The sequence below is a fragment of the Dicentrarchus labrax genome, unplaced genomic scaffold (genome assembly GCF_905237075.1).
Source record: "Dicentrarchus labrax unplaced genomic scaffold, dlabrax2021, whole genome shotgun sequence".
Classification (NCBI taxonomy): Eukaryota; Metazoa; Chordata; class Actinopteri; family Moronidae; genus Dicentrarchus; species Dicentrarchus labrax.
This window is the reverse complement of record NW_026136705.1, coordinates 14158068-14172188: the sequence shown is the minus strand read 5'-3', so window position 1 is coordinate 14172188 and position 14121 is coordinate 14158068. Positions and strand designations below refer to the sequence as shown.

Genomic DNA, 14121 nt, shown 5'->3' with positions numbered 1-14121 from the left:
GACGAACAGTAAAAATTATTCAGTTTTAAAAAAAGGTCTTGCAGAGACACAAAAGCTTTGTTATATTAATGGACTTGGAGATATGGATGGAGGATGGAGAGTAACTTGGGCAGATGCTTTGAGCAGTGTGAGAGCTCACTTATGTCTGCTAGTGTTTAAATAAATATGAGTGTTGAAATAGTAAACAGTTTTTGGCAATTATAATTATCTGAACTACAGCTTAGATGACTGCGGCTGTCCCACAGAGACTAATGTACTGCATCAACAGAAGAGTAAGTCTTAACAGTGACGACTTCATAAAGAGCAAATGATCTTGCTCCATCAGAGGCAAGTCTGTGTTGTAAAAATTCTTTATGAGGTGCTAAGTGTGATAGCGCAGTGATAAAGTAAAGCTTTTATTGTGAAAATAATCATAAAACATAAGAATACACCACCACATGAACAGTATTACTGTGTTGTTTTCCCTTGTTTTAAATGTATTTCTCGTGGATATACAATATACCAATTTAACCTCACAAAATTTCTACACACAGTTTCCTGTTAACAGACCAAGAATAAAAAGGAAGGGGAAAAGGAAGTCTTTTTGTTTGCCCTCCCTCTGCAATGATGACTCCTTTTTTGGAAATGCTTTCTGATTTCTCAAGTCAGAAGTACACTCCTTCTGACCCCAGCCACCTTAATCTCCTGTCTTTTGACTCCATCTGGACACTTCTGGGTTTTTTTTTAGGTACTTCCTGTTGTTTCTTCATAACCTCTTTCTCTCATCAAACTGAAATGTATTCTTCTTCTGTCTTCTCCTTCCTGCTTTTCTTCTCCATCTCCGGCCTTTTTCTGAGTCAGTTCATGCTGAACAGCTTAATCTCTACTCAAGCAAACACACAGTATAAACAAAATCCTGGCAGAAGATAGTGATTGTCCTCCTCTAGATCCCCCTTGTTTTTCTCCAACCAGGCGAAGATTGGCCTGAAAGCCAGACTTTATCCCCACCCATTATCACTCCCTCCTATCATTCTGTCCTCCCACCTTTGGGCAGATTGCCTTTTTTTATTTTATTTTTTTGCAGACTTTATTACGTCTGCTTATCTCTGTGTGGAGTACAGCTCAGGTTTAAAGCAAACAAGGCTAGGTGTACTTACCTGCAGGAACTCCTACTGTTGATTATGGGTTTAGTTGCTATGTACATGAGTCAATCTCTCTTATTGTTTACCAGGTGCCACCATGGTATGAAGAATAACACCGCAGAAGGATTTTGGCACAGTGTGTGATCAATAGTATCAGTACATGTAGGACAAAGCCTATGTTAATCTATTCATCACACAAGAGGCTTCTTTACAGGTAAATTGAACTTTATTTCAAAATCATCATCATTAGAAAGGATGTATTAAACTCTAAAAAGAAGGTCCAATATATTGATTGGAAATTAGTTAACTGAAAGCATCTAACTGCAGATTGTGTATCAGGTAAAACACACGACTGTACTTGTACTATGTTTTTCTTAACACTTTTTCAAACCAGGCAGTTCACTTCCTAAACTTATACTTGACAACACTGGTGTTTGTTTATTGTAACCTATTTACTTCAAATTTTGTGCTTAACATTGTTGTAAACCACAGCACTCCACACACTTCTTATTCAATCCAGTACACAATAAATGAGCCTTGAAACTAGCTTGAGATAGGTCATCTATCGAATTTAACATCAATTAAATTGTTATTAGTTGTGAGCAGGGAAGCATTCAAGTATACCCTGACATCCAAGAGTTGTCAGAAGAACAACAGTGGCAGATATACAAATAGAAAACAAGGACACTGAAAAATAAATAATGGATTACTTTTTTTTAATCCATTAAACATTCTCACGTCTCAGACATCAGAGTCCTTGAATGCACTAGCAGGTAGAGTTTTGAAAAGAGTTCCTGGCCGCATGCATCAATAATGTATCTGTTAAAATAAAGAAATAAAGCAAACCAAGTATTAAATGTGATGGATTACATCTCTCAAGCAAGTTATAAGTCTCTGCAAGTTGATTCTTACAGTGAACTGACAAGAACTCAAACCTCTGGGTGTCTGGAAGGTAAGAAATCTAAAATATTTTGATGAGCAGTAATGTAAAGCACAGTTGTAGGTGTTAAAACATGCAAAACAACTGGAATGATCGTTTAAGAAAATATATAATTTATAAGTTGCAATGTAAAATGTTCTGTCTAATTGTTAACTAGTATTTATTCATGTATGTGTGATCAACATGAAGTGTGTGTTGTATATGTGCACATGTTCTCGTTGGTCCCTGTTTTGGTCCAGTTTAGCCTTGAAAACAGTCAGGTTACATTTCTCCTCATGGCTACGGTAAGAGTCAGAGTTTCTCCGTCCTCGCTGGCCTTTCAGAGGGCAGAAGAAGGAGTGTCTCGGAGGAGGTTTTAAGCACTGCTTGGATTCAGGGGTTGTTGATGATCTGCCTGGGTCGTCCATAGCCTGTCATTCCAGCTTGAGATGCTCCTTTATTTGTGCCCATTTGCAGGCCAATGACATTTTTGCCTTCGGTCAACTGTTCCTCTGAGAAATCTCTTCTGTTCTCTTGGGACTTCCTGCACACATACAAACACACATCTCTCAGTCCACAATCTCATTACTCAACATTGAATAGAAACCTCCTTTGTTTGACCAACTTTCTACAGAGAGACTAGTTCATACATGGAGGGAGGGAGCACACACTCAAACTCACTTATGGAACCAACTGGGGTCTCCTTTGTAACACCCATCATCCTTTGTGACAGCCAAACTACCCAGAGCCATCAGGGTCCTCTGGACAGCCGCCAGGTCCTTGCCTGAAGACATGCAACAATCTCATATGAGCACAAACTAAGGGAAGAGACAATGACCTGTGCTCTCCACCTCTAAATACAGCTTCACTTCCTCACTTACAAAACAATTAGCAAGACTATTGTCAAAATACAGATGAGTTCTGCTGGTTGTCTTACTTTCAAAGAGGTCTACAGTCTGAAACATATCAGTTTTGGTGACTCCATAGTTTTCCGCAGCCCTGAGGAACATGGATATTAGTTCCATCTGTTTAAAGGCCATGCCAGAGGTCTTGATGGTCTTGATCGGCTTGTTGGATCCATACAGGCTGTTGATGAGCTCACACAGCACCTAGACACACACACATAGAAGAGGCAGGTTCATTTATATATACTGACTCTACACAGTGTAAATTTCAATGTCGTATTTACACTTATGCAAACCCAACACTCACACATCCATCCTTGAGCCAGTTTTGGAATCCGGTCTTGCCTAACTCAGGCCGGCCAACTCCAGAGCCACACTGGGCAATGATCCACTCCACCAGCCTTTCCTCCAGTTCCGGGTCGTATTTCTTATCAATCTTACTCTGTACCTCGCGGCTCAGACCATAGCTGGGACCTTTGTTTGCCATTCTGATCCTGTTGGGAGGGAAAGGTAGAGTTAGATAGGCAGGTGGCTAAAGCAAACTTTATTCCTTGGCAGCATATTGTGTCTTTTTCAATATGGATATTTAACAGATGTAACAACATTCACATTGAAATCCCTGCCCTGCTCACACCCACAATCCTGGCCTCCAGTCAGAACAAATAGGACTTTAGTCACTCTCATACGTGCATGTGTGCGGGAATGTGTTTCTATTGTGTGTTCAGTTTTGTGTGAGAATCTGTTAGTTTCAGAATAAGGAAAGTGAACAAATTTTAGCTGGTAGGCACTTGTTCAATAGACCTTTTTCACAGCAGCCATTTTGACATGAAATAGTAGGGTCAACACAGATGTGCTCCTGATGTCACAAGAATCCACCAGAACTGTCTTTATATCTTTCCTGGCTCTGATTAGCTGTTTTTGTTTTTAGGCCCGGTGGATTCTTGCAAATGCCATTAGGAGCACTAGAACGAGTCAAAGAACCTGCTTGTTTCACAGATTATCGGTCTCATTTACTACTGTCAGGATATAGTGAAAGTTACCTACTGCAGCTTAAATTACTGAATTTTAGACTTAGGTCTTTTTGTTACCTTTGGATAGAACCAGGCTTGCTGTTTCCAATCTTTATGCTAAGCTAAGCTAAGCTGCTGCTAGCTATAACCTTATATTCAACAAACAGGTATAAGAGTGGTATCAATATATTTTATCTGAGTCTCCAACAGAAAGCCGATAAGCCTATTTCCCAAAATGTTGAATTATGCCTTTCAGGGAATAAGACAATTGTGAAAGAAATCAATGAAGAGTCGAGGACAGAAGTACGTGTGTGTCTGTGTGTGTGTGTCTGTGTGTGTGTGTGTATGCTAATCTACATTACAGCAGAAGCAGAGCATATTTAAATTGAAATAATTAAATTTAATAGAGTCCTGCTCTTCTTCTTCATTAACAACACTGATATAATATGTACGTTTTAATAACCAGCTAAACTGAGGATTTGAATCTCCATCTATCCAGACCATCTCAGTGTCACTTAATAAATACATTTTGTACCATGGAAGTTGAAAATGCTAAATGTCTTCCAGAATTACAACCCTGCTGTTTCTGTAAGTAATTATGGTTGGCCTGTCTCACTTATTAATGCAGTATGAGCTTCCTGTTGGCCTCGGCAGAACCGCCCCGCTCCCTGCATCCTGTTTGCTCTTTCAGTTGTCACTTCCTTCCTTCCTCCCTGACAAAGGTAGCTATGTGTATACAGGACTCTAAACAAAACACACTACTGCTCACCATGGGAACAGCCTTTAAGTTTAAAAAAATAAAACCTCCATCAAGCCTGTTAAATCATGGAAGTATGAGACGGTACATGTTAACCACCACGCTGCGGTTATTACTTTAACAGATCTGAGTAACTGAGTTGCACAACTCACTGACATTTCTGAATTTCCAGGAAAGCAGATAACATATGGAGATGTTTATAGCTGATAGGAAAATCTTTCTGCTCTCACTTTTCTTTACTCCCTGCCCACAGTATGCACACAAATGTATGGTGTATATATTCTCAGCAAATATAGAGAACCTGTACATTTTGTACTGCCTTTTGAAAAGACTGCAAATTCCTCACTGCGTGCATCTGTGCTGGAATCTGTGTTTTATTTTTGCAGGCAAACTGGGTTTTAATATACAGCATAAAGTTAATTGGTCCCTCGAGGTCAGAAAGGCGCACCTATTACATCCTTTGCAAAACAGAGGATCGTCAGACTTACACAATATGTGTTGATAGTTTGACAAATCATCTTTGTGTCTAACAGCTTCACACTGGAGCCCTAGCTGCCATAGATCACACTGGTGTCTCTGTTCATTGTCTGAGGTTGCAGTGGTTATATGGCATGTTGAGGAGAAGCGCCTTCCTGTCCGCTAAGTCATTCCAAAACCAGAAACCAGAAGGGTGAAGTAAATATCTAAACAACTTGAACAGTCTCTTTCTCAATCACAGGAGATCCATTTGTGGTGTCCTGGCACGCCCAGAGAACATCCAGCTGCTGCAAACATCAGGACTTATCTATGCAGCGAACGATGAGGGATGATGGAGTCAAGGAGTCTACTCTTTCAGATTAACCCTTAATTTAGCCTGTACTTTGATCTCTGAACTACACATGTGAAGTGCTGATTGGATGTCAAAAGATCAGATCATGCCCCTGCCACTCTGCACAGTGCATTTCAAGCATATTTTTACTGTGAACATGGCTGTAAAGTAGACTGCAAGCTAGCATTAAAGCTATTAAAGCAGAGTGTGTGTACAGGTGTTTTAGTGTGTGTTTTGGATTATCTAGATCTGTGTGCACCCTAGAAATCAACTGGGAGTGGCCTGGTAGTTACTGGGAACATCTTGTAATCATAGAGTCAGGGCTACAAACCCCCTCAAAAACCAAGATGTCAATGAACAGCTGTGTGTGCTGCTAAGCATCATAAATTGGTTGATGCAAGAGTTTTAACTATAGTAACACATTTTCATTTCCATTAAAAATATTTGTAAATGAGTGATACTGAATTAGAGAAATCCACGTCTAACTACTTTTTCATTCTCCAGCTTTTGTGAATGAACCTCTGGTCATTGTATTTCAGTGGGCTTCCGTAATGTGACTGTGTATGAATATTGTTATCTACTTGTTACTATAAATATTTACATGTGTCATAGTTTTTACTGTTCAAACAAGCAGTAAATTGAGACACTACAGCAGGATATAACTGACTTTGTTACTTGCTCTCTAAATCATTATTTCTGAGTACGCATGAGCTTTTCCATTAATCCTCTGCTTTACCTTGACACACTCTTTAATACCTGACCGCTACTCTGAGCAAACACTCCCCACTGATCAGCTCCAATGTGCCTTTTGAGGGTTAAGTGTCTTACTCAGATGCAACTCCAGTTGTAACTGTTAAATTTGTCATTCTCATCCCCCGCCCAAATTCTTAAACTTTGGTATCATAGTAACTTACAGTCATCCGGTGCAAGATGTTTCACAACATTTTGCTCTTGCATCAGTATTTGCATACTGAGTCCAAGTAATACCTTCTGTACTCATAGTATGATCTGTAATTCATTTAGCTCAGCAAACAGTTGAAAGCTTGTTCTGAAACTTTTGTAATGTGAGCACGGTGGATCGAAATGGATAAACTAGTTCACATGATTGTTTCTTACAGTGTTCATGGCTGCGTTTCCCTTTATCAGCAGTTCCAGCTGCTGCTGACCTAGACTGTTAATTCAGAACTCCGTATTTCTACCCTTATCACTAAAGATAGTGAGAAAAGCGCAAACACCCCCTGAAATCGCAGTCTTTAAGTTATCTCACAGCCCAAAAGCACTTGCATGCGCACAACACGTGTGACAGACACATGCGTGAGTTTCACTGCTATAACCTGAACCAGCGGCCTTGTGTTCAGAGCATATATTAAACCAGAAAATGACATATTATTAGACACTACTGGCTGCATGTTGCTGAGAGATTTGTCAGAAGCAGAACATGTTATCCCTCCCTGAAGCTGTGAGGCCTTGCATTTTGCTGTGAGCACATCAGAGGAGTGCTGAGAGCAAAGGTAGATAAGAAACATATCTTTATATCACAAGACTCTACACATGACAAGAGGAGCTAAACATTTACAGACAGAGCGCGAGGGTGGGGTGTAAGATACATTACACTTCTTTTTTCAGGTTTCCTGCACAGTTAGCCACAAGCTTAAAGCAACAAAGAAATCTTCTGAAAGCCAGTGAGAAACCAGAAAACTGAGATTGATGAATGAGGCCAAGAGAAAACAAGAGGAGGAGTGTTTACTTACTTTGTGTAGTAGCTTTCAGGTGAATACAGGTGAGTTCGGGCTTGTGTTGCTGTGTTCCTTCTCTTCTGCTCGCTTACAACACAGTGCAGGTTGCACTGTTAAGAACTGCCAACATAAATAAAGCAAACACCCTTGTCTGAAATATATGACTCATTCAACAGAAATAGGAGGAGAGAGTGAGTGAGTGAGTGAGAGAGAGAGAGAGAGAGAGAGAGAGAGAGAGAGAGAGAGAGAGAGAGAGAGAGAGAGAGACGCCTTCAGGTCCTCTTATTTCACTCTATGACCCGCCCCTTTGCTCTTTCTCGTTTTCCCCACTCAAATTGTAACTCCTTATTTAGGAGAAGGACGGGAAGGAAAAAGAGGGCATGTGACTGGAGAGTTTGGTGTGGTCACTGAAAAGAATTCTCCAAATTTCTCCCTCTACCACTAAAGAATGAGACAGGATTAGGAGGGAGGGATGATAAAATCCTCGAGAACAGTGCAGTTTGAGGGAGCACAGGAGGGGAGTTACAGTAATTAGAGAGCACTGAAGCACATGTGGGAGATTATTTATTGCCTTAATTCAAACTGGTGATGTTTGCGTCTGAAACTGAAAAAGAGGCAGCTGTGGAATGTACATCCCGTCCTCTCTGTTGAGTTTCACATTGAGACACAATAAAGAGGAAGCAGAGGAACAGGTCATGACACATTACAACATTTTTTCATGATTGAGCATGTAAATTGTGACGACTGGAGCTGACTCTTGTCCTCCTGCACAGTCTCAGTACAGGAGCTACAGTTACATCCAGACGGTTTCTATGACGACAAGGAGAGACACTCCCTCCGAGGCATTCCAACCATGTCAGCCTCGTTGGCGGGGGCAAGTCAGGACCTGAAGGGCCTTTGAGATATGACATCAGATGTGATAACATTGTGAGGAGTTGGCAATGTGTGAAGTCATTGACTGAGCCCATTGGTCATAAATATGTAGGTGTTAAGAAATGCTGGGACATGTTCGTGTCAGCTACGTTTTGTGTCATTTCTAATGCAGGATCCCCAGTTATGAGTTAACCACCGGAGCATCTACAGGGTTAATGATAATCACAGCCTGAATGTAGTTTCGCTGCAGTAGAATATTTCCTCTTTCCTGCACACAAGCTGTAACTGCATTATAGTTCAGAAGCAGTCAGTCGCCAACTGTACCTCCACTGCCACGGCTTCTTTGAAATTCAGTATTTGAGTTTGGTTTGATTTTTATCTGAAGTCAATAAAGGAACACTTAATCAAGTCAAGTCAAGTGATCTACTTTTTGTTTGTTTTATATATCAGAAGCAGGCTTTTAATACGGAAGATTTAAAATGCCTAAATTAAACAAATCAAATCAAAGAAATAAAATGATGCCTTCCTCTGTGAATTAATACTGAAATGCAAAACACCTCCTCACCTTATTTTCTGTCTTGTGATCTGATTTTAATGTCAAAATGAAAAGTAACTACATTTTATGTGACAAAGTAAATGCATACAAAAACTAAAAAACATCCTTTCATATCTACCATATTTTACACTTTTTAAACAAATTAGAAAATTGTGCTTTCATCTGAATTGTTACTCAAGGGTCAGTTTTAATGTAGGAACAAACAAGTATTTACTTTTATCTACTATATTTTCAACAGAACCGTTTATTTGTCAGAAATCCACCAGAGCAAAAGTTGATTCTGATTTTCACATTGTTTGTTTTGTCCAACCAACAGTACAAATCCCAAAGATATTTAATTTACTTACATATAATGCTGAAAAACGAGGAACTGGAAGCAGAGAAATGTTTTGCTTGACAAATGATTAGTTGATTATCTAATTAAAATGTCCTGTCGATCGGATAATGAATTCATTGTTCTTTATTTTTATGTTTGAGCAGTCATGATCAATGGATGCTCTTTGATTGGAGTGATACTCGTTATTCCTATAAATAATTACACAAAAGTGTAGTCTGAGCCTCCAACCGAGGAGCATTACTGGCATGAAAAGGTCAGTAGGTTCAGTGGAGGGGACAAAGGGACGTGCCAACATGCTAAACCTGTTTTTCAATTCACAAACCCCCTCCACCTCCTCAGGTACCCCCATTCACACTTTGGCTACCCCGCCCTCCTCCATTCACACCCTGGCTATCCCACCCTCCTCCTCCACAGCCTGTCTCCCCCTTGACCACAGCAACACCACCCCCCTCATCTACCCTCCTCCCACTCAAACCCCCTCCAAGAGATTGCAACTCATCAGGACCCGGATAGACAAGGCCAGAGGTCCCGACTACGTCAACCTGAGAGTCCTTAAGGATTGTGCAGAGCAACTGGCAAGAGTATTCCAGCATCTTTTTGGCCTCTCCCTGAGGTTGAAAAAGGTGCCAAAGATATGGAAGACTTCCTGCTTAGTTTCTGTTCCCAAAAAAGGAAGACCCAGTGCTCTCAATGACTTCAGGCCTGTAGCCTCAACATCACATGTTATGAAGACCTTTGAGAGACTGGTTCTGCAGCACCTTAGACCTATGATACGTGACTGCCTGGACCCGCTGCAGTTTGCGTACCAGGCCGACATCGGCGTGGATGATGCCTTCGTCTACCTGATTCAGAGCTTACGCCCACCTGGAGAAGCCACAGAGCACCGTGAGGATCATGTTCTTCGACTTCTCCAGTGCCATTGACACCATCCAGCCTCTCCGGCTGGCAGAGAAACTCTCTGTGATGCAGGTGGATCAGGACATCGTGGCCTGGATCACTGACTACCTCACTGACAGACCACAGTATGTCAGACTGCACAGCTGCTTGTCAGACGTGGTGACGAGCAGCACTGGCACACCCCAAGGAACTGTACTATCACCGTTCCTGTTCACCATCTACACCTCTGACTTCTGTTCCAACTACGGAGTGTGCCATCTACAGAAGTTCTCTGATGACTCCTCCATTGTCGGCTGTATCACAGATGATAGGGAGGAGGAGTACAGAGACCTGATTGAGAACTTCATTGGATGGTGCGACAGAAACCACCTACAGCTCAACACAGGGAAAACCAAAGAGCTGGTGGTGGACTTCCGGCGCAGCAAGAGGACCCCCTCCCCAGTTGAGAGAAGGTAGAGATGGTGGACACCTACAAGTTCCTGGGGGTGACATAAACTGGACTGGACGGACCACACTACCCTCTAGAGGAAAGGACAGGCTCAGGTCCTTCAACGTGTGCGTGTACGGATGTTCTACCAGTCTGTAGTGGCCAGTGTCATCTTCTTTGCTGTGGTTTGCTGGGGAGAAGGCATCTGGACTAGGGTGCCAACAAGCTGAGCAAGCTGGTGAGGAAGGCCAGCTCGGTGGTGGGGATGGAGCTGGACAGTGTGGAGGCTGTGACGGAGAAGAGGATGAAAGGGAAGCTGAACGCCATCATGGACAACCCCTCTCATCCTCTACACTGAGCTCAGGCAGCTGAGGAGCACTTTCAGCCACAGACTGACCCAGCCCCGAGCCTCAAAGCGGTTTGGAGGCTCGTTTGTACCATCAGCCATCAGACTCCACAACGCCACAGCACCCAGTACCTCCAACCCTCGCAGACTAAGACTGGCATAAACTCTAACCCACATCTATATTTAATTTCCACATGTACAGTTTTAGTTTAGTCAAGCTGCTCAATATTTGGATCAATAAAGGAACATCTTATCTTATCTTATCTTAGACACGCTGGGGTGGAGAGTTAGAGAGGTGTTACTTGGAGGACTGCTCATGTTCAACCAGATGACAGATAGTTGTGTGCAGGGGAAACATGGGAAAAATTATCCAGCGAACATGTAAATGGTGAAAATACACACAGATGAGAAATTCCACATGTGGTTGAACTCTGAGCGAAGGGGGAAACACACCCAACTTTTCTTTCCACTCTGAGAATTTTCTTCAGCCAAAGTAACAGCGACAGTTCATCCTTTCTGCATTTTTTCTCACTGGAGCCAGATGTATCACCTGTCCTGAACTTGATGGTGTCATGCCATACCTGCAATCAGTCAAATCTGTCCTTGTGTTTAAACTTTGTATCTCCAAAATGCTGTGTTTTTAAGAAGTAAAAATACAGCTTATATGCATCTTTTTTATTCCAGATGACAATCAGTCTCCCTCTGAGTCTCTACAGGCTGCGCTACAGCAACATCTGGTGGCTCAGAGGGGCAGGGACCACTTCTGTGGTGTAGTTTTAATAGCTAAAAGAAGCATTATTATTACACACTCAGCAAGGTATGTTTTGAATATTACACTCATTGTCCTTTTAACCTCGTCCTGAGTACAGACTTCACAGATTCAGTTGTATTTTCAGGCGTACTCTGCTGGGTGTTGATGACCGTGCTGAGAGCTGCTAATTGAAAAAGAGCTGCCTGGTGGATGAAACACTGTGATGTCATCAGGGCGTAAAATCTGAAGCTGTTAGACAGAAAAAGAAATTTAACAGATGGAGAGGAATAACTGAGCCCCAAGGGGGACGTCAGAGAAAAGTGGTGCATGTTTTTGTTGATTTCAGCCCCAAACTGAATAATTAAAGTACAAACCTATTTTGAGTTATAAATACTCAAAGCAGAGTAAGCTGTTCAAATAAATAAATAAATAAATAAATAAATAAATACAAAAATAAGATTTCAGCATGGTATCTTTCAGTATGAAAGACAGCAGTATTACAGAGATTGGAGCACATTTATAGTGTTTATATGTTAGCTGCAGTTCTAGGGATGGCAATGATTGATGTATTGCTCTTATGTGTGTACAGGCTGTGGTAACACATTTCCTCTAACAGAAAGGCAATAAATTATCTATCCATCTATCAATGTCTGGACAATACACATGGTCTGTCAGTCGGTCAGTCCACCACTTATATCTCAACTATTGGATAGTTTACCATGAAATGTGGTACAAACATCTATGTCCCCCTCAGGATGAATTGATTGAACCTGTTTAATGTTGGTCATGCCTTAACTTTCATCTATAACCATAATCTGATATTTTTTACTTGGTTTATTGGTTTATGACCAAATACTAATCCATCAGCCGCAGCTGCTCTTTGAGTTTTGCACTAATTAGCAAATGGCACGCTAACATGCTTAATTAAGAGGGTGAACATGGTAAACTGCTACAGATCAGTATGTTAGAATTTAGCTCTTTTTTTAACTGAACAACCTATTAAATTATGATGTGATATTACTGTGCTGTGAAGATATAGATTTTAAGATTGGACACTTGCAGTAGATATTGCTTTAGAACATCAGAACCACAGATAATTTGTATGTATATTAGAAATACATGTGATTTGCACAACAAAGGTAATTTGGTTTGTCCTTCAGCTTAAAATGCCATGATACCAATACTATGAAAAACATGTTTTACTTTTAGTTGAGTCTTTGCCCACTTTAAAATCATTAAATCTTGATTGTTTTAGGATGCAAGCCAGGCCAAGGATTTTAACCCTTTTAACCTTTGTTAATGTATTGCTTTCATTCATTGTATTAGGCATGTGACTAAGGTTCTGATTATGTTTGCATATTTCTGTAATGGCCTCTGTGGCCAAATGCCAGCTTGAAACTAAATGCTAACATGATTGTATACTGGAGGTCCTTGAAACTGGGTCTCCCCGTAGCGTGTCAGCTGAAAGAGAATTATTATTATTTCAGTTTCCTTTACTCTAGTTTAGTCAGAACATTTCATGCATATAACATGTCGTTCCGCAATCTCATCTTGTCTGATGGAAAAGCAACCATCAGGACAAACAATAAAGCTTCTTTCACACTGCTTGAAGCTCACAACCACATGTTGTATTAATAAGCCGACAATGTTTTGAACCAATGTGCAGGATCATCTCTGTATCTACACATTTCATGCACAGATCATCAGAAGTGAGCTGTAGGAGGTGTGATGATGAGATATCTGTGGATGAATAAAGAAGTCTGGATTAAAACCACAGGTGGTCCAGCAGTGCCTGATCTTTTAGGACAAATTACCAGTTGGACACAGCAGGGAACATCTGTTTAAATTCCTCATTTATTCACAACCTTCCTTCCACTTTAAGTCATTCTGTGTCAGGTAGCTTCTGTGTAGAATTATTTACACTGTCTTTTCCCCTTTTTGATAATCAGTTTATGACTCCTGATTCCTAACATAGAGAAGAAACATTTTTGACATGCTTGATGACAGTCTGAATATTGCCAACCAACAGTAGGGGGATTTGCATGGCTCGATTTCTTAGATGGGAGCTGCAGTGTGCACTTTTGTCCTCTTGGAGGCGCTGTGTTTCAGTGTGATTCTAACCATTAAACCAGACAATTCACTCTGCTGACACTCAGCCTCTAAACAGTGACCCCTAAATGTCCATATAAATCTTCTGCTCTCTACCTCCCCCCATCTAATCATGCTCTGAGACGGGGACCAGCTGTGCGGAAAAAAGGTTCCTGCCCTGCAATGGACATGTTCAAGGTGGAGATGGTGTGTGTGAGTCACTCACAGCAGTAATTAGGTAACTACTTGCTCACATTCAAGCCCAAATAAGATTTTTGTGCTCTGTCTTTTTCAGAAATGTGACTGTATTGCCTAGGTTGTTGAAAAAGGTCGCATTTTGAAGCTAAATCACACCTGCAATAGGAACATCTGCATCCTTGGCTATTCTGCTACTTTACTTCATTGCACACAGCTGATGGATGCAAACTACATGCTGTGTGGTGCAATTACAAAATAAGATTAGACTTCCACTTAATTTATGTGACCTCTATGTATTGATCCAGGAGGCAGAGGTGCGTATGTGGGGGATGGGAGCCAAAGGTCCATGGGCAACCCTATGTTTTCATTTGCGTGTATGGACAGATCGTGCT

The 14121-nt window shown here is 41.1% G+C and overlaps 1 protein-coding gene across 1 annotated transcript; it reads right to left on the bottom strand.

Moving 5' to 3' along the window:
* Nucleotides 1–1325: 1325 nt before the first annotated feature.
* On the bottom strand, nucleotides 1326–7457 carry LOC127364138 (transgelin). The gene is made up of 5 exons (XM_051401372.1): nucleotides 7272–7457; nucleotides 3253–3439; nucleotides 2978–3149; nucleotides 2722–2824; nucleotides 1326–2584 (listed from the first exon to the last, which is right to left on the bottom strand). Exons 2-5 carry the CDS (start codon nucleotides 3430–3432, stop codon nucleotides 2434–2436), a joined length of 606 nt encoding a protein of 201 aa, XP_051257332.1. The 5' UTR covers nucleotides 3433–3439; nucleotides 7272–7457; the 3' UTR covers nucleotides 1326–2433.
* Between the last annotated feature and the right edge of the window lie 6664 nt (nucleotides 7458–14121).